The sequence below is a fragment of the Polypterus senegalus genome, chromosome 15 (assembly GCF_016835505.1).
Source record: "Polypterus senegalus isolate Bchr_013 chromosome 15, ASM1683550v1, whole genome shotgun sequence".
In the NCBI taxonomy this organism is placed as follows: domain Eukaryota; kingdom Metazoa; phylum Chordata; class Cladistia; order Polypteriformes; family Polypteridae; genus Polypterus; species Polypterus senegalus.
The window spans coordinates 102,271,478-102,296,636 of NC_053168.1; the positions used below are offsets into that span (position 1 = coordinate 102,271,478).

The 25,159-nt window shown below is 38.3% G+C and overlaps 1 protein-coding gene across 8 annotated transcripts in view; it reads right to left on the reverse strand.

Moving 5' to 3' along the window:
* Nucleotides 1-25,159, reverse strand: part of adgrb1a (adhesion G protein-coupled receptor B1a) — a 151,187-nt gene that overhangs the window by 70,913 nt on the left and 55,115 nt on the right. For 5 of the 8 annotated variants that reach the window (XM_039736400.1, XM_039736402.1, XM_039736407.1 and 2 more), the window contains exons 3-13: nucleotides 20,846-21,004; nucleotides 19,343-19,450; nucleotides 15,389-15,553; nucleotides 10,533-10,712; nucleotides 8,469-8,633; nucleotides 7,877-8,041; nucleotides 7,500-7,601; nucleotides 5,301-5,407; nucleotides 4,571-4,765; nucleotides 3,858-3,926; nucleotides 2,832-2,940 (exon numbers count right to left, since the gene is read on the reverse strand). In XM_039736400.1, the coding sequence (XP_039592334.1) occupies nucleotides 2,832-2,940; nucleotides 3,858-3,926; nucleotides 4,571-4,765; nucleotides 5,301-5,407; nucleotides 7,500-7,601; nucleotides 7,877-8,041; nucleotides 8,469-8,633; nucleotides 10,533-10,712; nucleotides 15,389-15,553; nucleotides 19,343-19,450; nucleotides 20,846-21,004 (1,524 nt within the window). The remainder of the gene's footprint in view (nucleotides 1-2,831; nucleotides 2,941-3,857; nucleotides 3,927-4,570; nucleotides 4,766-5,300; nucleotides 5,408-7,499; nucleotides 7,602-7,876; nucleotides 8,042-8,468; nucleotides 8,634-10,532; nucleotides 10,713-15,388; nucleotides 15,554-19,342; nucleotides 19,451-20,845; nucleotides 21,005-25,159) is intronic. The other 3 variants (XM_039736403.1, XM_039736409.1, XM_039736408.1) reach the window with 3 other exon arrangements.

Consider the following 25,159-nt stretch of genomic DNA (forward strand, 5'->3'; position numbering starts at 1 on the left):
CTTTTGTACTGAGAAAAAAGAAATAGCTTAAACACCTCATGCTGTTAAAAATAGCATTTATTCATTTATCAGGTCACCCCAAAAAAAGGTAGCAGTGTGTCATTAGCACTGTTATGTGACATATGGCAGAGTGATGCATGGCATTTCGGGTAATATTGGAATCGTTACCAAATTATGAATAAAATGAGTAAGTTTAGATTTTGTGACGGCCAGGGTTGGTTGCATCTGCCCTAACATCCGAGAGTCATGTCCAAGGATGAGCTGGGCAAGGTGGAGACAGGGAACAGTAAGAGTAGGTAAAAGTCTGCTCAGAGCTTTTATCTCACAAAATGTCCTAAAAATCAAATAAAATGTAGTGCAAATGATTTCAAATAAATAAGTCAAGTAAATACTCCAGTAAAAACAGTGTCATTGGTGGAGGTTAAAATACTAATAAACAAATCCAAACAGGTTAAAATCCAAGGTTAAAACATGCAGGATTTGTCTCTTTAAAACTAGCAAGAGCCTTTTGTACCTCCTTTTAAAACTAACATCTCCTCTGCTCTACCTTTTCAATTTCCTCAGCACAAGGAGACGTCCTCCAACAGGTGCAGACATCCCTTAAACTGGCTCAAGGTCCTTGTCGCCATCCCATGGGCTTCTGTGGGGACTCTATCAGCCTTGCTCCTTTCTCCCACATCCATTCCCTGCTGTGTGTGGTAGCCCACTTGAAGAATTTGGTATGTCCTTTTCCTTGAGTACTTAGCTGGAGTGACCATGACCCTTAAGCACTGTCCACTCATTCCTATTGGGGCCTCCCCTTCACAATACTGGCTCCATCACGACCATGCCTCTTTACGTTTTCTTTTCTCTTTCTCTTTTAGCCTAGGGACCTTTCTTCTTTCTTTTTGGTCTCCCTCTAACTTGCTCAAGCTCCCTTTAATCCCCTTGGACACAGGTGCCTTAATTATAGACCTCCAAGCACTAATGAGGAAATCGGCCAAAACACACACATCTACACATGAATGTGGGCTCACCTAATTGCCCCAATAACACCCCAATTGTGCTCTGACCTACTACCGTATGCACCTGCACCCACATGGAACCTCAGTTCACCTGTTTGTTTTTGTTTTTTTTTAAACAAGCACTTCATTGTAGACCCCTATCCCATCTTACACAGCAGCATGTAACTCAAGCACTGTTGCATTTTTAATATACAGACTTCACTAAGTAGACTGAATGTGCAGTGAACATCAAACCACATCTTATCAGACATATAAAAATATGCTGTTAGGCTAAATATTCTGACCACCAAAACCATTCAGCCCATCCATTAGGAACAATGTATTACACATGTATGGAATAACTCCAAGACAAAAATCATCTGTGCTTCTAAAAGCACTTGGCAGAAGGACATCAGTTCACATCATAGAAATTCAAATTCTGATACTGCACAAATGCTGCTAAATTAATGGAAACTTGCCAAGTTAAGCAATTTGAACATCTGGCTTCCAGCACATATTAAACTGCAGTAGTTTTAACTTTACTTTGCACAAGTGGTACTTTGAAATAAATCACATAAATGGTCAGGCCCTCTACTGAACAAAGAGGTACTTCATCATCACAGAAGACATTATTCTAACAATAAAGGGAAAAACTTAATGTGATATTAGCAATTTTGGGAATAAACTCCCATACAGATAGATATATAAGGCACTATATAATACAAGATAGATAGATAGATAGATAGATAAGGCACCATATAATACAAGATAGATAGATAGATAGATAGATAGATAGATAGATAGATAGATAGATAGATAGATAGATAGATAGATAGATAGATAGATAGAGAGCAAAGCTGAAGACTGTTTATCACCTCAAAGCATTTGTAATATCAATGGGTATAATCTAGGCAAGTCATTACATTCTATTCAGTACTGGAAACAGAAAGAATGAGTGCCCGTTTCTTGTAAATTAAAGCAGAAATATTGCAAGTGATCTGGGAAGCCTCCATTAGGATAGCCTGCTGGACCTGATTTCAGAATTACTGTGCCCACAGCCATACTGCATATATACAAAGAGGTTCAGCTCTCTATTGTTATGGACTGTCAGTGAAACAGGAAGATTAAACTGCCACAGCTTTTAAGGTCTAATTGATTAAGATAAATGGAATGCTTTTAATGTGAAATAGAACTTCATTCTTAAGCCATCTCAGTTCAGTTTAATTGACTTTGACAGGACTGAGAGCATAGCTCATCTATCTATCTGTCTTAAGGTGGGTCTTAAGGTGTGATACCTAGAAGTCTATTCTGTTTTATTTTTTTTAAGAGGATCAGAAAGCCAGGCTGTAGTAATCAGGAGTTTATGAAAGCAGAGTGCTGCAGCAGCTGAAATTAGACATTTTTATGACAGCAGATTTAAGTAATGGAAGGCACCTTAAAGTAGCTGTATTGTACCTTTGAAAGTTTCACTGGAGACAGCAAAATGTGTTCTGCTTAAAAATTAAATGATGACAGCTGCTTTTTACTTTCATTTCTCATTTTTCGTCCATTAATGTTTGATAACTTCTTCCTGTAATGCTTACTCTCTAGATGCCGAGTTTAATTAAATTTAGCTTAGTGCTGTTTGGCATGTCTGTGACACCTGGTGTCCTAAATGTTTCCGAATGCAATTTTCTTTCTTAGAATTGAATCAACTTGGCACAGACATGAAGGCATACATTTTTAAATATTGCAGAAATGTCATTATTATAGAGATCAATGAAAAATATATATTTAAGAAGATTCACAAAATAAGAAACTCTAAAAACACATAATCTGTTTTTTTAAATAGGAAGAAACATTACTTACCTAAATTTTCTGTAACTTGATAAGAATCTTGGAAACCCTTCATTTGAAATCCAATAACATCAATGAAATCTTCCACGAGACGGAAAAGTTCCTTCACATTGGGGCCCAACTGAAAGACAAAATACAATGAGGTTTTAATCAAGGAAGCAAACTGTTGGCAATGGGTCAGTGTGCACTGTATCTAGTGTGTTTCACCGCATGCATCATCACAAGCCTCTGTATAACGCAAACAAAAATGAAGATGAACACAAACATGGATATTGTGTAGCATATATATATATATTTTTAATTTGGGTCTTTGCTGAAGCATAATACACAAATACAATTGAAAGGAAATGAACTGTACTCATAAAGGGCATCACTTATACATTTATAATATAGTCATACTGAATAATGCGCTGAAAGTTTCTGTCATCACTTCGTTAATGTCAGCAAGAGGCATGTTAGACAGAGACAAATGTCAGACTACTGCATGTACATCAAATGCATGTACAGTGAAGATATCTGTGGAATTCTTTCTTTTCTAATGTGTGTAACTTTAGAGTAGATTTAACATGATGTTTGAAGTATACTAAAAGTGAGTATAACATGAGGATTAAAGTAAGGAATGATTGCATGACTCTATTTTAAATAAAGTAGAGCTTGATATAGATGAGAATTTGTTTTTATCCATTAACAAACTGAACCAATGACCTTTCCTTAATATACAGTCCACTTTGGTATTTTACTGCACAATTACCTGGGATTGCCAGATTTTAAGTGATATTTATGCATGATTTAATATGGAAAGAGGTTTAGGGTGATGCCTGACCAAAAGACAGATACATAATTTCTGTGATACCTGGGACGCACGTCCAATGTTAGCAAGAAAGCATAAGAAAAAGCATATAGTATTCCAACAGCAAACAACACATGCATGTCAAAAGATCAGAAATGGAAAAAACAGACAAACAGATAGATAGATAGATAGATAGATAGATAGATAGATAGATAGATAGATAGATAGATAGATAGATAGATACTTACTAGTTGTGCCTCCTCCCATCGATCGCGGTTCTCTTCAGACAGCAAATTGCTAATAATCTTCACAAAGTTCTTAAAAGAGTTGAAAATAAGTTACACATATTATTACCTGTAGTTTTATACTGTTAGCATTTTCAAGATATAATTTTTGTTTAATATACTGCGTAGCCATATGCTTAGGAAAGGTGCAGATGTTCAGAGAAGGAAGGAATCTGATTACACAGTTGCAGATCAGACAAGAGACCTTATGGAGGGTAGGAGGGAGTGACTTGTCGATTGATTGATTAATTGATTGATATCATAACAAGTGATGTGTGGAGATGTTCATGAGGCTGAATGCTGTTCGGAGTGACCTTCAGTTCTGCAGTTGTAAGTATTGGAAAGTCAGGTGGGATTTACTTGCATCTGTTGGGCTGCTTTTGTTTCATTGGGAGATGTAAAATAAGCTTATACATTTTTTTACTCCGAAGTTACCAACAATATATTTCAACAGATATAAGTATATGCATATGCCACTACTGTACTGTTAAGAGAGGTACTCCTCTCTTAATGGTTTATTTCAGATTTCAAAATGCTGGCAATACAAATTCATCAAAAAGCAACTTGCAATTTAATGCCAACTTCCCTCAGCTGTAAAACATGACAACAAAATAAACTACTTTAATATATATTATTTAAGCATTCAGGTGGATCAGCAGAGGCAACATAGCCCTCACCTCAAGGTCCCCTGCATTGGGGCTATGGTAAGATCTCCTAAAGATCACCGTCAGGTTTTTGAGGACGTCCATTGTGGCCAGGAGGTCTCCACTGTAACTGGTTCCATCTTGAGAAATCTCCTTCAGGTTTCTGATAACTTCAGACACTCCATCTCCCACCAGACCCCTCTGAGCCTTTGAGAGATGTTCCCTTGTCTGCAGAGGGATGGATACAGGTTACAAATAGCTGGAACTGAGACAACAGGGTTCTCCAGTGGTGAGGGCAGCAAATATGCTGCTTTTAGCTGTGTAACATGCATGATGAGTGCCATACTAGATTTATTTACTGGAAAAGTGGAGATATGTTAGAAAAGACAGCAAATCATAAATTAATTTACAATGCGAGTTAAGCTATCAGTCTGGATGATTAATAACTTGCTGTGCATGCACACTAATCTAGGAGCTTTACTGCTAATACAATCACACGGCCCATTCGTCTGGCTAGGTTTAATCATTTTTACTAAGTCACAATAGACGGATCCCAGCACATGCTTTCCTTCCAGTTCCACACGCTGTAATTGGCTTGTCAAGATGAAACAGTCCCTCTCAAAATTTGACAACCAAATCTCTGCTTTATTCTTGACCAGCATGTAGAAACTGAAGTGAAAAACTCCAGCACTTAGCACAGAAATTGTTGAAACATGTGGACATAGAATAATTGTGTAATTGAAGTAGAAATCCTAAACCTTACCATGATCTGAATATTTCTGTAGTCATTTGAGACGCACTTCATGTAGGTGGGTGGCTCCCAGTAGGCTACACCATCATCATCCAGGGTGCACTTTCGGAGAATCAGACCTGCAGTGAAACAAAAGATCAAAAACATATGACCATACAATTAAGAATAAAAATGCTACTTAACAGAAAAGTTAAAAGGGATGTATTTTGGCTGTTTGGATTAAATTGGCCAAGGCACTAGAGCTGGTAAATTTACAGGTAATGTCACCTCTTATTATCTTGATTTCAACTGAAAAGTAGTTTGGGATAGTGTGAATAATGAAGGTGTTATCCAAAACTGTAGAGGGTCTTTCTACTGATTAGTTGTGTTAACTACAAAATAACAAGAAAGCATTCAATCTCAATTAAATGATGGTGCCACTGTCAAAACAACTACTTTCCACATTACACTAGTAATAACTATTCAGATGGAGACACTCAACAGGTAAGTTAATGGTGCCTTCCTTTTCTAGTCAGCCATTTAATTACCACTATTTTGTTTAACAACTTTTGCATATCAAATAGTGGTATCCCATTCAACAATGTGACTCATGGACTTCCCTCTTCTCCTGTGTAAAGTGAGCTGGGATCTGTCCCAACAGCCTTGGATGCATGGCAAAGAACAACTCTGGATAGAAGACAAATCTCTCACAGCCAACAATGAGTCTAGTCTAGAGTTGCCAGCTAACATAAAATATATGTCTTTTTGGGTAGAGGAGATTTCAAAGAGATGCATTTGGGATTTACACAAGAATACATCTAGGAAATTCCCAAGAATATGAGAACATTAAAACTGCACAAACGACACAACTAGGTAGGGAATGGAACCCATGGAGTTATAAGGCAGCAAATCAAAGAACACAATCCCCTGTTTAGTGATGTCAGTTTCTAACCTTCTTAATCTTGACCAGATTCAACTGGGGGGGGCAGAGCCATCCCATGTAGAACAGGATACAAGGAAGGAACAAACTCTGGACACAACGCCAGTCCATCACAAGCTGAAGGCACACATGCCAAAAACACAAAAGGACTAATTTAGCATTGCCAATTCACATAACATGAATGACTTTGGATAGTGGGAGGAAGCTGCAGCACCCAGAGGAAAAACACACATACACTAGGAGAACATATAAACTCCATGCAGGAAAGGCCCAGGATGCAAATCTGGATCTCTTTACTGCGAAGTAAGAGCACTACTACTGTGGAACCATGCTGATCCTCTGATAATGTTTATAAGAAAAAGAACATCATTCTATCGTGTCTCATCTAGGTATGAATGAAGAAATTAAAGGTAGGTCAAAATAATTTCAATAATGAAATCTGAAAGTTATCTAAGCAAAATGTAGATTCACTCTAGTGATTTTTTATCTGTTACATAAAAAGATCATGAATATTTAACTTTCAAAAAATTTTGTAATGTTAAGTATTAGTTCCTTATTTCTCTCTAACATACAGTATACAAACATAAAAAATAAACTATACGGATATAGAATGGCTCCTATGGCAAGCATCATTAGACCTCTTTAAGTGAGGCAAGCTTTCTCTCCAATAAGGCTGGAGATCCTTATGTTTTCATTCATCCATTCAGTCTTAAAACCTACTTTTTATGGTTCTTATACCAGGTGGTATGCTCAATGCTTAGAAATAAATTAGCATCAGTTTTATGAGCCACAAACAAGTCTTCAAATAGGCACATCACCAGACTTCATACATATCTCTTTCTTACATGTTGTCATGCATGTGCATCAGTGGATCATCTTCTGGGCTCTTTTGAGGTATGTACTTACAGCCCGGGTTGAGAGAGGGAGCTGGTGCTGACCTTAACCTCTGTTTTTCCCTCCACAGTACAGAGAAGACACCCAATAAGAGCAACTGGTCCGCCCCTTCTGGTTTTCCAGCTGCATACCCTATGGTTCCCATGACTATTATAGGCTTACCATTAACAAAAAAAAGGTTCCTTATGTTAGGATCCTGTCTTTTGTTTGCTTAGCGCCATTGTTATTTGGACTATTTTACTAATTAAATAGGGATGACCAGGTTGGTGACTCAGCATTTTCTCATTGTGGATCTGCAGTTCCTTCCAACGACCACAATGTGTCATTTTATGAATGGAGTTGAGGTAAAATTTATCCTCACTATGAAAAGTGAGCCAGGGTGACCAATTCATTCTCACCTGAGGCATTGGGCGGGCAGCGCACAGCAGCCACTTCTCCAAATGCTGTTCTTTTCCACACCACCTTGGCATAATTCTCCTCCTCACAGATCTCATGTGGTTCTGTATGTGGACAGAAAAGGTACTAAGTGAGCATTTCATTATTGGGTAGAGTAATTTTCAGTTTGTATATACTTTCAGTAGCATAGACAATTTTGGTTCCTCTAATGTCATTCAAATTGACTTTTTTGCTGATAGCAGTAATGTCAATGTTTTTCCTGGTGTCAGTATTTATGGTATTACCTCATATTAAACCATTAATTGTCTATTCTTCCTTCTGTTTTTTATCCCAATATCTGATAGACATTTATTTTCGATAGATTCAACCTGCCACCCACCTGGACAACGCTTCTCATTGCAAAGTCTCAGCTCATCCCGAGGACCTGGACATGGTTCTCCACCAAAGAAAGGTCCATAGCAAACCCTTTGCCTCTGCTGCTGGCCACCATCACAAGTCTTGGAACAGCTCCCCCATGAGCTCCAGAGTTGCCATTTCCCATCCACTAAAAAAAGCATAACATAACATGACAATCTCAAACACACGCATACATAATTCCATTTTGGGTTATGGGGGAAAACAAATAGCATTAGAATTGTGGATTTCCATCTCTGTTCAGCTAATTATTCAAGCAAAACAACAGATTGCTAGAGAAGCATTTTAGTCTTAGGCCTTTTACCAAAAACCAAGAAAGCCATTTGCTCAGCAAGGACAAATGAAAAATCATAACTGGGTGCCAGTTTCTGTAGCATAGTATGCATGGTATCCTGGAAATGCAACTGGCTCAACAGAAGAATGGCTGCCCATTAAATCCAAACCACCACCTGGAACACATGCTTGTCATTAAAAGAGATTTCCACATGAAATCTGCCTTTTCGATACATGGAGGTGGAATGGAGATGAATGGCATGGACAGAATGGAGATAAAATACCTGGACATTGGCGAAGAAAACAATCTCTAGTCTCTACCCAGTGGCCCTGGCACTCAGAACCCCCATAGGAAGGCCCATTACATTCTCGGATCCTTTGCTGCGTGCCATTTGAACAGGAGGCTGAGCATGAACTCCAACTTGACCACTCGTTCCAATTTCCATCAACTGAAAACAAAACAAAATCAAAAAATAGGAAGGCAGTAATGAAAATGTGAATATTTATGGTTATATAAGCAATTATTAATCATTTTTACTCATTTTCTGGAGCAAAATTTGTTCAGTTTTTGTACGTACAGTAGGTTAAAAAGACAGTTAAAGTGAAGAAGGTTCAAAAGTCGGTATTTTCTACTTGAATAGGATGTAAAATTAACAACAATTCATAATATTCATCCATCCAGCCATTTGTGTATCCAGGGCAGGGTGACGGGGAAGCTGAAGCCTATCTCAGCAAGCAATGGGTGTAAGGCATGAAAAATCACTGGACTGGGTTCCAGTCCTATGCAGAGAAATCAGAAATACACACACAACACAGTATGCCATTCTTAATCTAATTCAACGTCACCAGATGTTGGAGCCTATCATGGCAGTACTGGGCACAGATCAGTACAGTGCACCAGTCCAGCACAAGGAACACTTACACACACATGCAGGGGCCAATTGGGAATCATCCACTAACCTAACCTGCATATTGTTTGGGATATAAGAAGAAAACTCATGAAGACACTGAGAGACTGTGAAATGGGAATCCAGGATGCGGGATCAATGAGGTGGAAAATCTGCCTGCTGTGCCACCATATTATTTAGCGTACCATACCTTCATAAATTGTGCAATGCAATTAAAAGAGACATCAGTTTGGTGTACAGCTTGTAATCCACCAGAAGCAAAGCGTTTTAGTCCCGTCCTGTATTTGGATGGGAGACTATCTAGGAAAAGCTTTGGTTGCTGCTAGAAAAAAATGTCAGTGAGGCATCAGAGGGCACTTATCTTGTGGCCTTTGTATAGATTTCAGTGTCCCAGCACACATACAGGGATACTGTGCTTTAAAAATTGATGCTGTTCTTTGGATGAGACATAAAAATGATGTTGTGACTCTCTGTAGTGATAACAAATTCATGGACAGTTTTCAAAAAATGTAATGTGTTTCTTATTGCCATGGCTAAATTGCCCATGACATTCTAGTCCATTAATCATTCCCTGCCCTTTATTGGCTAAATATCTCACTCACCATTCATCACCTGATAGCTACTATGTGGTGATGTAAGAATGACTGCCATCACATCATTCAGGTGGATTCTATACAATGGTTGAATTGGTTCCTCACCATCTATGTAAAGCATTTTCAGTTGGTAAGAAAAGTTCTAATATATATATAAAAATGTTTTGGGCCAGACAAGCTGTATACACTGTACAAAGCCCAATAATACCTCTGCTTTTATCAACAAAAGTAACTTCTTTTTAGACAGATACTAGAAGAAGATCTAGCTCCACTCAAATGAGATTGCCTAAAATGACCAGAAAGGGCACTCAATGCTGATCCCAAAACTATTTCAAAATCTCCAGTTAAACACCAATATGCAGCCACAAACAAAGTCATGAAATAGAAAAGATTTTGGACCTTCCAGCCAATCACAAAGAATGGGAGGGCAGCACCCCTGGATTGGCAGGCCTTTCTCACTGGAACTAAAATCAGTTTTTAGAATTCTATTATCAGCTACCCCCTGTTTACAAAAAAAATTTAAGGAAGAGTAGTAGGTTTAAAACAACTGCCCAGGAAGAAAAATATTGATGTTTAGCTTTAAAAACGTGCAGAAGAGTGTCATATGAACACTTGGACCAAAAGTTGAAATTTTCGGGCTGCATGTAATACAGAAAACTACATTCCACCTTATGACTTTGGTGCCACCATTCATGTATTTGGTTGGCAGTCAATTCATGCTTTGGAGAGGTTATTACCTAGAAAACTTGATATACCCTAGAATTTGGAGTAGGCAGGGTGCAGATGAGGTGTGGGCAGTAAGGCTGATAGAGGAAATAAGACACCAAACTGTAAGGTTTATGCATACCTGGACACAAAGCGATGTTGCAGAACTTGGTTTGCTTCTCAGGTCCGTCACAGGAGTTGCCTCCAAACTGTGGTGGCTTGCAGGTGCGGGTACGGTCTCTGTAGCCCCGCCCACAGGTTGAAGAACACAAGCTCCAGGGTGACCATTCGTCCCAGGCCCCATGCACTGCAATCAGAGCAGCTGAGGTGTGATTTATAGAGGAGAAAGAAAACTGAGACATTCTGCAAGAAACAATTCTCCAGGACATACAATTGTGCAATGTAACTGTGCCAAGTTCTTCAATTTTAATTCTAAGAGTGATGGCATAATATTTATTTTAAGACTATATCTTTTCTGCAACAGTCTGTGCACAAGACAAAAATCATTTTCAGAACAGACAAAATGAATTGTACAGCAGTGTCAAATAAGACAAAATTGACAGTAAATATACCGAGGAGAACTGCAGGCTACTGACAACTCCCCTCTGCTGATCAGTCAATCATTCTTATAACATTTTTTATCCTCCTAAACCAATGTCATCCTCCTAAACCAATGTTGGAAGACCTTTTTTATACAACATCCTTCCAGGCTTCCTTCTTAGTAGTCCTAAACAGTGTATGGGGTAATCTGCAAACATGAACTTTGGTCCACATGTTTTATGACAATATACAGTAGACTCTTGTTTATCCAAACGTTTCACTATGTGTAATAAGAACGTTGTAATGTTAGGTTTGAGGCAAACGGATTTATACTAGTGAAGATACCAGGAAACATAAGACATTCTTTTCTCTCAAAGTACCTAACAAAAAGCTACCATTAATCTTGAAATGGTCTATGGAGGTGTTAGGGAGCTTGTGGACTCTACTTTACCTCACTTTAGAACTGTTTATGAAAGATGACTCAGTCAACAGTATAGGCTTAGAGAAGCTTGGTGGAGACTTGCTGATGACATGATATCCTTGTTATTTTTCCAACCTTTTATACTTGGCCCAGTGGTTCATTAATCCCGTCCACTAACATATTTTCACTGTGCTATGTAGGGAGGTTCTCTGTTATATTTATTGATTATTAAAATTTCTGATTATAAAAATGTTCTTTTTCATTTGTGTCATGGTGCAGCTTAATAAAAAAATATGATCAAAAACAAACAAACAAGCAAACAAACAAACAAACAAAAAAGAAATAGATAGGTTCAAGGATGACTGGAGTGTAAAAGTCCCTTCTAGGATTTTTAATTCTTGTAGCAATTTCAAGTGATTATTTACTGCTATACAGCATATCAAGTATGGGGTTTTAAAGTACAAAGAATCCGAGTTTTTTTGCCCCCTGACAAAGTTGAATCTTTGTTTATGTTCTAACGCAACACCATTTTGTTTTCACTGCAGACAAGTTTGCATTGTGCTGGCTGCTGCCATGGAAACCCTTCTCGTAACTCCTAGGATGCTCTTGTTCGTCATATCAAACAAGCAATGTTGTAAGGTTTAGTGCCATTAATTCCAGGATATCTGAGCTTGATGGATAATAACCCTTTGCTCAGAGAATAACTATAACTCTTCTTTTGAATTTCTGGTCTTGTATTTTTGATGCTGTATTGTGGGCTCTGATGAAAGATTGTCTCTGATTCCCATTTTTGACCTTGGATTTTGCATCTTCTGATCATTTTCATTATTTGACCTCTGCCTTACTTAGTCAAAATACCTTCATCATAGCAAGGTCCAGACTTGATAAGGACAGGTCTTATAATATTTCTACAGTACCTATGGCTTGCAAGAGATAGCTATCTTAATGTATCCTGTTGTAAAAAATTCATATATAAATCTATCAGAAGGTTCTTATATAAACAGATTTGTAACACTGACCTTGCAAACAAATAAACAAGACTTTTTATTTCTTCATTTGATATTTTATTCTTCCCTAAAGTGGTTGCTTCATATTTTATGTATATGCTTGCTACTGGTAGACATATGCAATGCTACCTACTATCCTAATCATGGAATTAAAAAAAGGAAATTGAAATATTTTGATGCAGGAACTGATCCTACACTCTTAAAAAATAAAGGAGTCAAAAGTGGTTCTTAACAATGATGCCATAGGGGAATTATTTTTGGTTAACAAAAGAGCCATCCATATAAAGGCTCCACAAAGAATCTTTATTGTTTAAGATCAGTAAAAAAATTCTAAAATTCTAAAAATAAGACTAGATGATAACCAATTTGTGAAATACCATGCAAAAGCATCTTCTAATATCAGTGGCTATATTGATACCACTCTATCAGATGAATGTACACTCATTCATTGTGTGTTTAAATCATAGCAATCATTCATCTCAGCATTGTGGTTCAAAGAGTAGCATTACTGTAGCACAAAATTTTCATCTTGGTTTTTATTCCAACCTTTCAGTTTTCTTAATGGAGGACTGCTCATTTGCACTGTGTTCCTGTGGTTTTTCTTTCTTTATCTACTAAATATGCTGTTAGGCAGTTAAATTAATCAAATAACTCCAGTAGTAGAATATAGTTGAAGTGTATTATGTGATCACTTCAAAGTAAATTTTGTGTTATCTGTTTGACTTTGACAAAGAAAAGAACAATGTAGAAAATGGATGACTCTGATGTGGCTACCATACTGTTTTAAAGTGGGAAAAGGAACCTATAAAGGGTCTTCAAAGAATATCCAAGAGTCTACTGAGTTCGCTTTTGCTTACAGTCTCGAGTCATTTTCTTCTTATTCACTTGTCCCCAGCTATTCTAACTATAATGCAGTTAGTTACTAAAAAAGAAAGGCAATAGAAATCTTAAAATAACCACAGCACTGCCAACCCACAGAATTCTATGTATGCTTCATGTCAATGATGAGCTGATTACTTTCAATTTTAAAATTAAAAGCAGCTCAATTAAAATCAGATTTGTTGCAAATGTTTGACCAGTGAATCAAGTTCCAGATCATGACTTTATTCTCATAAATTGTCAGCATTATACAGTACATTTCCTCAGATGTTTACATAAACAGACATGGATTTAAGGAGGTTTAGTTATTTCATGAAAATCAGGTAACTGGGTGACTTCACATTCTTTAGACTCTGAGATGTTGTCCTATTTTTATTGCAAACAGCAGCAACACTTGCAATAAGGACATACACAGCCATGCTTTACCTAAAGAAAACAATGAGGCCACTTTGGGGTTAAGGAGAGGCACTCAGTCTTGTCTGGTATTCACTATTTGATGCCAAATTCAACAGTGGGCATTAAAGTCACTCATGCTGTTCAGACTTCTAGACAGTTCAAATGGCATATGAACATCACCTGGCTGTAGGGGGCATACACTGAATACTGCAACAACCAGACATGCTAAAATAGGAGATGTCCCTAAAGTGATAAGCTGTGTAAAAGTGATACATGCTTGGAGGATGCCTGGTGACACCCTTGAGTTTGTGTGGATCTATGATCCACTCAGACTGTCTTTTTACGAACAAAGATATTCATGCAAGACCTCAAAGTGCTCATTAGAGGCAGTGAATAAAAGAGTAGAGGTGGTGTTAAAAAACGCACCACTTTATTGTACAAGGCTGTTTAATAATGACCTGTCCTTCTACCATCCCTCTAACCTCATCTCAGCAGCCTGGTCACCATCGTATCCCAAATGGGTAAGTGCCTCTCCTGAAAGGTGGATGACTGCACAATGGGGCCTCCTGCCTACCCGTAAACGAATGTTCTGTATGTACTTTCATGTTATTCATGGCCTGTAACAATATTTGTAAGGATACTTTTCAGAAAACCTGGAAAGATGTTTTTGCTTACTTTTGTACTTTTATTTAAGGTCAAAATTTAGGTCAATTGCATTATCAATTACTAATTAATGAATATTCAATGTGGAGTATCGAGCTGTGCAACAAGTATTTTTATTTGTCATAAATGCCAAAAACGTTTTTTGTTGTAATGATGCATTTTCACACACCAGGTTTTTCAACCATGGAATCGTAACCCTTTCACTGCAAGGAAGTTTTCATTTATTATGTTAATAACATCACATTATTCAATTATTTGGTCTGAGACAGATGGCTTCTGGTGTTGCCAAGCATGAGTCTATCTGGGCATATTATGGCTTAAGAGCCAAAGTGTTACATGACAAGACTGCAAATTGAAACGTCACCACTCTGTAACCCAAACAGCTAGTGGTCTAAATGTAAGAATAAGTTTAACGCAACAAATACTATTATAGCAATAAGAAGTTTATTTTGTTACTTCTGCCCAACAGTCATTGGACATTGTTTGAAATCAGAAAAATAACCAATAGCCATTAGCATTCTGAGCATTTGACTTAAGAAAGTTCTATGGGTCAGTAGTTAAATATTATTTAATTTTCTTCTCGATTTAGTTAGAAAGAAGATCAAGGTGGTGATTGATACGGTAGGTAAAGTTGGGAAGTTTTATTTTGTGTATAAGCAACAGAAATGCAAAACTCATTACCCAGTGGTCAAAATGGAATAGAGATTACCTGAGTATCGTAATGGACTTCATTAGAGAGCACTGGCACCTTAAGACTTAGTGAGATGGGGATAGGGTACATTAGAATTAGCTAGATAAAGTTTTTGACCTTAATAACAGAGTGCAAATAGACAGTGTATTTCATTCTTTTGACTAGTGTTGCACGACTGCACTCGGACCTCAGTCCGTGTGGTTTGCCATGTAATGGGTGCGGTAACGCGCTATAATCAGCGCATGCTCCCAACCTCAAGACAACCTACAGTAGGTGTTTCCTCATGCAGAACAGTGCAGTGAAGGGGTTAGGAGACCACAAGTTTTGCTGATGAAGCCTAAAATGCACATCACATCCCTCTCACCACTGTGAGATTTAAACTTGCCTTGGGGTTGACCTACCTGGACAGACAGCAGAATTGTTGCACTGCCGCTGCTCCCGCAGGGGCCCACTGCACTGGGTGCTATAAGAAGACGAGACACAGAAGCGTGTTCGAGTCTGCCAGCCCTCGCCACAGGTGGTGGAGCAAACGCTCCAGGGGGACCACTCTTCTGCTGCTGGGTCCACTGTGGGGTTGGAGGGTGGGGGGAATGGGGTCAAGGTTAAAAGGCAGGAGAGGCGTTCAGTCAAAGTCAGCATGCAGGGTCAACAATAAATTAATTTTCTTCAAGCTGTTTTCAAATTACTTTATAAAAACTTCCATTTCATCTGCTCAGAAGGAGCTTTTACAAAGATTTCAAAGCCTTTTGTACCTCCTTTGCTCTGTTTCACTCGTAAGTAATCGCTGGTTAAAAATGGGACTCAAGAACTGGGAAGGTAATTGGGATTGAAGGGAGGAAGGAAATTGGGGAGCTTCCAATGCTATCCTGTCAACAGGGCTGAAGATTGATTTCTTGCATCCGTCTAGCTTGTGAGCTTTAGATTAAATGTAACATGAATCCTAATGAGTCAAAAGACAGTTTCTTTTGTTGTGGTGATTGAACCTTATGACAAATTTTTAAATAAGACAAATGCTTGACTTTGAAAACAGCTGCAGTATGAGTCTCATTAGCACTATTTCTTCTTCTTCCTTGTAGGAAGAGACTCTTAGCAAAGCTCAATCCAAAGTAGCATATGGATGAGATTATATATCAGATATTAAGCAGCAGTGGCACTACATCTGACTGAGATCCCAGAAGAACATTTTATACCCAATATACGATTTATAAGACTAACATCATACAGACAAAGTTCAATGAATGTGGTGTCATGCTTAACTGATGACTTGCTGATTTCCAGGGTTTATGTGAGCCAAAGTCATAGTTTGTTTTACTTCCTTTACTTAATTTTAGATTGTGTTAGAAGACCTATAGATTTTCATTGTCAAAAATCTGTAATGACAGTGGAAATCAAGGAAGGAACAGCAACTTTTTCACAGCATTGTACAGTATAAGACTTATCTCTGATCAACTGTCCTATTCTTTATCAGTTTGTGGATCACCAACTGACTTCACGCTGAGCTTTATCACATCACATCATCTAAACAACAAACTGATTTTTCAGTTTACTCTGTTATACATGCCTAACTCAAGCAACATTTTTTTCTCTCTGTTCCTTTCCTGTTTGAACCTGCAATATGGCTAAGTATTCAAAAACTGACAGTATGCCCGCCATACTTTTCAGATCTTACATGCAATCAGCTTTTTCTGCAATCAGACTGAGGAGTTCCACTACGTTTCTGCCATTTATCAGGTTTACAATGGTGCTGACTGCTGTCTCAGTGTGGCTTTTTCGTCAACATGGATTGCACTTCTCAAAGCTGCTAGCCAAAAAAGTAACCAAAAACTGAAAATGTTAAACAAATGGCACCCTGTGTTTACTGGGATTGGCTCCAGCTGACTCCCGTGACCCTGTAGTTAGGATATAGCGGGTTAGATAATGGATGGATGGATAAATGGTTTACTATTGTGAGAGCAAATCAAATATTTGTGGCAGTCCTAGTATTCAGGAATGTAACAGATATGCCCAGTCTAGTTCAGTGATGCAGAAACCAGCACTGACCAGGGCACTGGTCCATCCCAAGATCCTTTTCCATGAAGCCAAATTAGAATGACTAATCAACTAAACACATACATTTTTAGAGATGTGATAAGAAGAACAATGCCATAATGTGGAGAATGTACAAGGACCACAATGATATTAAGCACGCACAGAATTTCAACCCAGGAGGCTGAGTCTCTGGGGCAGAAGCAGTAAGCACTGTGCCACTTATATAACAATGGGTGATGAACAATTTGTTTTAGACTTCCCTTCAACCAATACTTTAGTCATATAATTTAGTCTACCTTGAAATTGACCAGAATTTGGAGGTATTTTAATTCAAAATAATAAAGTTAACATCTAATCTCAACCTTAAGCATGTCAATTCAAAACCAAGATTGAGGGTACCTGCCTGGAGATACTGTAGATGGGCACAATGCAGGAAACAGCACTGGACAGAATGCCAGTCCAATAATATATTTAATATTTATTGCACTCATAATGACCATTTGTTTCCCAACATTCACTTTTGATCAGAACTACTTGCTGCATTTTGTGTTCATAAGAATTACTTATGAACATTTTGAAATTACCATTTTTTCTGTCTGGAGCTTCCAGACTCAGAAAACCTACACATACGATATATCATTCAACTCATATTGATGTCTAGTTATGCAAGACATTAAGCTTTTTGGGCACCTCTAGACACACAAAAAATATAATTTTTAGGTCACTTTTGGATCATATTTTTTGCAGTCAATTACACTCTTCTGATAGAGTAAACCAGTAGGTGTCTTCAAGAAAAATGATCAGAAGGACACGATGTGTGCATCCCACATCAACTGTCTCCAGTGGTTCACCCCTAATGGGATGTGAGGGGACAAAGTTACTCAGTTTCACAAAATGCCCAAAAAAACTGGACTGGCAATATAAGCATGTGGAGTGTCGTTTTATGGTATTTTGAGGTTGCTGATCACGAGTATGTTATTTTGGATATTTGATTGTTTACCAGTGTTTGTAGCCCACTATGAGTCGCTCCCAGAAGGTTACAAGTTACAAGTTTAAAATCCAAGCATATGGGGTATTGTTTTAGATGATTTTAAGGTCAGTGATAAAGAATATGATTTAATTTTTGAGCTTTGATCCTTTACTAGGGATCCAGCCTGCTATGGATCTCTATCAGAATGTGAAAAATGACACATTTCCATTACAAGCAAGAATATTTAGACCTTCATCTATCCATCCATCCATTATCCAACCTGTATCTAGACCTGAAACATTTAAATGAAGTGCACATTTTAATATTTCAAGTATCTGACTCAACTATTCTTAGTAATTATGTACTCCTACCTCATGAAGCAAATAATTACATTTCTTATGCCAATTCAGAATTTTTATTTTTGTTAACATACACTAAATCTAAAAGTTTAAAAAATTTCAAATTATAATAATCAGTGGTATTTTATTCAGATTTAATTATAGACTTAATACCAAGTTTGTAAGATTTTTATGTTAAAATAATCAAAAAAGGATAATGACTATTTTTTTATCCAAAGTTCAACAAAATTCTTGATATTGATTTAACCATATAAGCTTCTATTATAAGTGGAAATTCAAAATTGCATTGTGTCAATAGCAAAAATGAGAATGTTACAGCCAGTCTTAAAAGCATAACCACGAAGGAGCGTCACTGCCTTGAATAAGCGAGTTAACATAAAAAGTCAAATTATCCTTTAGTTACTATAACCATGAAACATATAAGCTTATTTTAAAGTGCTAACATTGGGCCATTTGGTAAGAGTCTGTCCAGTAGGCATCTTAGTATCGACATGCCTCCTTCCTCAAATGCACCATCACTTCAGCTGCTCCTCTGAGTCTGAGCTTCATAGTTATCCTGATCACACGTCAACCACGTCAAAGCCTTTAATACCTCCAGATTAATGTCCTGCCCCAGTGCCATATGACCACAAAGGCAGCACCAGCACACTACCATAATAAAAGGACCACCATTGACTACTGACACACGAGTGGGTCTTGAATGTTTCCTGTACTTTCCCACTTGGATTCACCTTACTTGAAGTAATCACTATGCATTGCAGCCATTGATGTAATGTTTTCTAGAGTTCCTGTCAGCAAATAATTTCATTTTCCTTTCTTATTGAAAGCTAACACATTGCTTTTAAATACACTTCACTTACCCTTAAGACACAACAGTCTCCAACTGTCATCTATTATACATGCATTTTTGTAACATGCTCTTTTTTTGTGGAGTTTTGACCCAGCAGCATAACAACCCCACCCTGGTCAGGCTATATGGATGTGCACCATATGCTTACCTGTTTGAGGGGAAAGGTATCCAAAGCGCTGCACCTCCTCCAGCTCATCCCGCTTTCGGCTGTCAACAGAACGCAGCGACTGGCTTCGGGAGTTGTAATGCCCCTTGGCTAGTAAGGCAAGGGCTGTGATTAGCATTCAGGCTTTCCATGCACAGTGCAAGCAGTTAAGTTGAAACACACATTAAATAGCTCAGAGGGGCATTCTGAAATGAGGGGTCTTCCATGATTTCAGGGAAATGACATTACAACCCAAAGAAAGTGGCATGCAGAGTGATCTGTGAAACAACAAAGGACAGGTCAATGCTGAATGCTTCTCATACCGGGTGGATGAGCTGACCCCCCTATCGCGGTCATGGCCTTTGACAAGCTTCCAGAGTGATGCTCACAGTGGGAGCAGGGTGGAATAGTCGAGTAGCTGACTGAAACAGTGCTGAAGCAGGCCAATCAGCATTGTGGAATTGAAGCCAACACGTGCATTAAGGCACTTTGCTATACTGGAAGGAAAATACAGTTGGCTTGTCTAGGAGAGCCAGTAAAAACGAATGCTCATTCTAATCTGAGAGAATGTATTAGTGACCACTCATTCAAAGCTGGGAGACAGCTGATTGTTCTATAGCCATTCAGACCTTGCAACCATGTCTTTACTCATCCAATACTGGGAGAGCAAGAAAGTAGTCAATCAGCTAAATTGCAAGTGACTCTTACACTCATCATTAGGAGGCAGCTAGAAGATGGAGAGCTTGCCGTAGCTCACTAGAATTTCCGAGACTTTGTTGACAGTAGTTCATTCTGAACTAGGAAAGCCTGCAGGAATCCATTCAGTCTTTACAAGAAGAGAAAAACTAAACTGGAAGAGTCAATCTGAATATGACACTAAAAGTGATTCTGCACTAGGAGAGCTGGTAGACACAGACAGGAAAAAATGACAGCATTCAGTCACCAAATATGAGCTGATCGCTTGCCAATAGATGAACTAACTGGGAGAGCTCCCAAGTGATCACTCATTCTCAGTGGTCAAGGCCAGTCTAAACTGAGTAAGATTACAAAGAATGACTTAGTTAAACTGGGAAAACTGGTGGGGAGTCATTGATTGCAATCTGTCATTAAGGCATTCAGCATTTCTTGGAGTACTTTTCCACTAACACGTGTTTCTCAGCTACTGGCTACTGGTGCAAACACTGCCAGTGTTCTGTGCTCTGACATGTTGCCTGGACCAGAGTTTAAACAGGATGCAGCATTGTACATTGGGGGGTGGGGTGGGGGTGGGTCCACTCTAGGGTGGTGTGTTAACAATGCTTATCACAGTACAGCACACATAAGGACAGTGCCTTCTTTATATTTGTCACAGAGAAGGCTATATTTTACCCATTGGCACTCGATTGTTGAAATTCATTAATGTTTTATGGTTTGCCAGTCTATGTACATGAAAGACACCTTGTTGTTACACTGTGAGCCATGTCTTGTGCCCACTCACTCTATACTTGGCAGTTTCAGAAGACTTACGTGTACATGGGTGCAAATTGCAGGGCTGGCCTTCCTCCACCGTCCCCTCACAGAGGAAACCTTCTTTGGGAGAAGCTTGACAGACACGGCTGCGAGTTTGCACCCCTCCACCACAGTCCCTGGTGCACTCTTCCCAGTTGGACCACACGCTCCAGCCACCTAATTCAAGGATGAGAGAGAGACAGAATGGAACAATTGTAAATAAGGTGTCGCGATCAGAGCTAAGAACACTCAGTTCCTTCTTTCACAACTCTCTATTCACCCAAATGTCAAATGTTAAATGTTCTTTGGTAAATACAGGGTCATGAAAACATGAAGAAACCACAAAACAAATCATTCTTGAACAAAACAGGAAACACGGCATCAGAAAGCTTGGTACCTACTCTACTGTCACACAGATGAAATTGAATCAGTAGCCAGAACTTGGTTTGGTGTGCTAAATAGATGCCTGCTGATGTGTACTGATGGAGCCCTGGCATAGCTGTCAGTTGTCATTGTTTGTAATGGCAGAGACCAGAAAGAAAGCATTTAATTAGACTATCAGGAATGGAGAATAAAAGTGGTAACTGGCCAGAAATGTGATCAGGGAAAGTGGACAAGGAGAACTGGGGATATTCAAGAATTTCTGACCAGAAGCAAGACTGGAGGTGTGGGTAAAAAAATGGATGGATGAATGAATGCAGGTCATATTTATAACAATGCCCTGAGTCCAGCATTTCACATCACCTAGAATCCATGACAACTGCCTTGCACCAAATTCCACTATTCCATTATTACCGACGATGATAGCATTCACAGTGTTGCAATTTTCACATTCTGTGACATCAGGTTCATGTTTGTAGTTGCATTTAGAAATAACACAGATAGGCCAAGGCTTGTGATGCTTGTATGAGTTACCAATAAACAATTCTGGTACTCTCTTTGTGTCATTATTTCATGCACTGTAATTAATTCTTTGTCAAGTAACTACCATATTTTTTTAGATTTAATAGAAAAAGGGTAATAGTGCTTTGATAAACTAAAAAAACTAATTATGGAGAGTTTTAGTGGAGAAAGCTCTCAAGGTGACATTGCATTGGATGAAATGAATATTCCACGTGACATTATTTGTGCTTGACTGTGGTATGTGATGTCATTTGTGATATCATGGAGTTCCTGTTTCAAAACAAACACCCAAATGCCAAGCTGAGTTTTAAATTACTAAATCTGAAAGTCAACAGTTTATCTCAGCATTACAGCCACTGCATCTTAGAAGCAAGAAACTCGAGAAGCAAGTGAAATTCATTTTGGCATCTAGCCATGCAGAAGAGACATGGAGACCTGGTCTTCAAGGTCAGCCGGCTGGCCACTGTTCCAAACCTGAGAGACACTGTGTTCAACAACCAAATGCAGTCCTGCCAATGCAACACCAGCCATCACTAGCGTTAACAAAAGGCATACAATTGTGACCAGAATATCAGGGCATTCCATGCTGCAATGGGAGTTTATTTATGAAAAGAGCTGCTGCTAGGAAACTGTTCTTATCAAAGACAAAACACAATTCTGTAAAAACATCTGATTTAACATAATGGGCTTTTGTAAAACAGTATTATACCTATTACTACGTGTTTATATTACAGTATATGTATATACACATGAATGTACATATATACATACACACACACACACATATATATATATATATATATATATTAGGAATGCTGGATCAGGAACCAGCATCCTTAATACTGAACAGCCACCACCGATCGGCTATGACGACTATCTTGAAATGCAATAGCAGAATAGGCGGTCAATGTCTTTTTAGAAAAAAAAAAAAAAACAAAACGCATCTAAACCAAAATAAGGCTTTTAGTGGTCGTTTGTGGCATTGCAGTTTTCTCTTACACATCAAAGCTGCCAGTGTCTCCAGGCAACAAGGACATTCAGCTGCACAAATGTTCAAGCACAACGCTGTCATCGTACATTATTAAACATGCCATGTTCAGAAAAGCTGTCCAAAAAAACAAATTACAGCCGGCCTCCAAATATGATAAACATAACACTTTTAGTCATGAATGTTTAATAGGACTTTAAAAGAACAATAATTTCCCAAAGGCACATAATGATATGTGTTAATCTCTATGAATACAACATGAGGACCATCCCTGCCAGGGGAATGGCATATTAATTACTACCAAAAATTACTCCTCATCTCATACCCTAATGCATTTCCTTTTAAATTCACACTCACTCATGCGCATGCTTGGCTCTACAGGGCGCCTGTCAGATTTAAGAAATGTTTTGAAATGGAATACAATGGCCGATGTCTTCTGCATGATAGTACCCTGATTATTCTTGTCTGCTAGTCAGATGAGCACCCTCAAGATGATGATAATGGCAGCCAGCCTGTGGACACTAATATGTCTGTTCACCTGCCCAGCCTATCAATTTGGATTTCACTCTAAACACTGACCTCCCTGTTTTGTCTACATGTCCCACCACTGCTTCATGATAGCATTTTTGTTTTCCTAAGGACACTGCCCTATTGCCCTGCCTTTACTAATATAAACACACAGAAATTATTGTCCATTTGTAGAATCAGGAATAAGAAGTAAGTTGATTGTGTTTTCCATTAAATTAAAAGAAGATACATATTTTAATACATTCTTGTTTATAATTGTGACAGAGTATGGCAATGATGTGCATGTTAATTGGATAAGCAAGTAAGAATTTCACTGTATTCAGTACATGTGGTACTACTACTGCTACTACTACTATTTTCAACTGGAATTAACAGAATAAGATTCCTCTAATCTATTTACATACTAACACTCAATTACTATTTGGTCCTCCAGCCAAGACACAACCACCACCATACACGACAGGTGGCACAACACCCTTACTGTAAAATGCTATTTTTGGATTTTATTATAAATTCTATCACTGAAGTCCCCAAAAACATGTGTGCATCTTAAACACGTGTCTCCCTGACCTGTCTAAATGTTCTTAAGACTACCATGATTCCTGATGACACTGTCCTTCTGTCTTTTCTCCCTGTAGTATTGTGACAGAGACTGAAAGGTGACAGATACTCGATGCTTCATTCTACGCCATGAATAAAATTATGTGGGCTTGACAATGTACTATTATACTACCTGACTATTCTATTAACACCTTAAACACTGATTTGTCTGCTGTGTCTACATGTCATATCACCCTCACATGCAAGCATTCTGTGCTTGTCTTGCCTCTGTATCACATGTAGTCAGAGACTCTATTTTATTTGCATCTTAAACACCAATCTGCCTGTCCTGTCTAAATATCACATCACTTCCTTACTCTGAGGCACTGAATTAATCTCTTAAACGTTCAGATTTTACATAACATTGGCATTCTCATGACAAATGAAATAACTGTCTGCCTGTCTCTCTCTTAAAGTTACATCAGTACCCTGTGGACATTGATAGAATCGCCTCCCTGTTCTGCATTTACATCGTATCAGCACCCTAGGGGCACTGATTTAGCCATCTACCTTTTTGTTCAGTCTTTACAAAATATCAGCACCCAAGAACAATGTTATATAATAACTGTCAAGCCGTTTGATTTTTACGTCATATCAGCACCCCAACATCTCTTACATACTGAGCCAGTCTATCTGTTCAGCATTTACATTAAATCAGTACTCCAAAGATAAAGGTGTAATTCTCCAAAATGAGAATGCTGTAAAACACAGATATACAGTAACTGAATGTCCATCTAACCTGCACATACATCCCATTAGCCTCTCCTAGCTGCATGCACAATGAGTATACTGATCTGGCTCCCTTAACCTGGCTTTGCATCCTACCAAAGCCACAAGGGCATTAGGCTATGCACCCTGACCTGTTAAAACTCAACCGATGGCTATAAACTCCCACCTACCCCTGCCAGCACTTCAGATTAGCATCTTAAACTCGAAGACGGTAAATCAAGCAATGTCATCAGTTACATTGTATCTTGACTTATTCCACAGTGACACCCAAAGGCTACACAGTGAACTGCACATCTGTTCTCCTAATTAGTGTTTTTTTTCAGACTTCTGCTCAATATTAATAGCTATGCACAAAAAAAAAAGGATGAAAAAAGAAAAGAGCTGGTGGAAAGTATTTGTAAAAGACAAGGATATTTTTTAAGTGAATACATTTCAATCACCTGAGTCACCAAAACATATATGATTTAGAAACTGGAGAGAATCAGAAGTATTTCATGATTTCTCTGACGCTTGTGATAACATGAAAATGTAGCTGTTTGGCCGATATATGACATTTGTGCCAAACCTGCAACCCACTTTTCAAA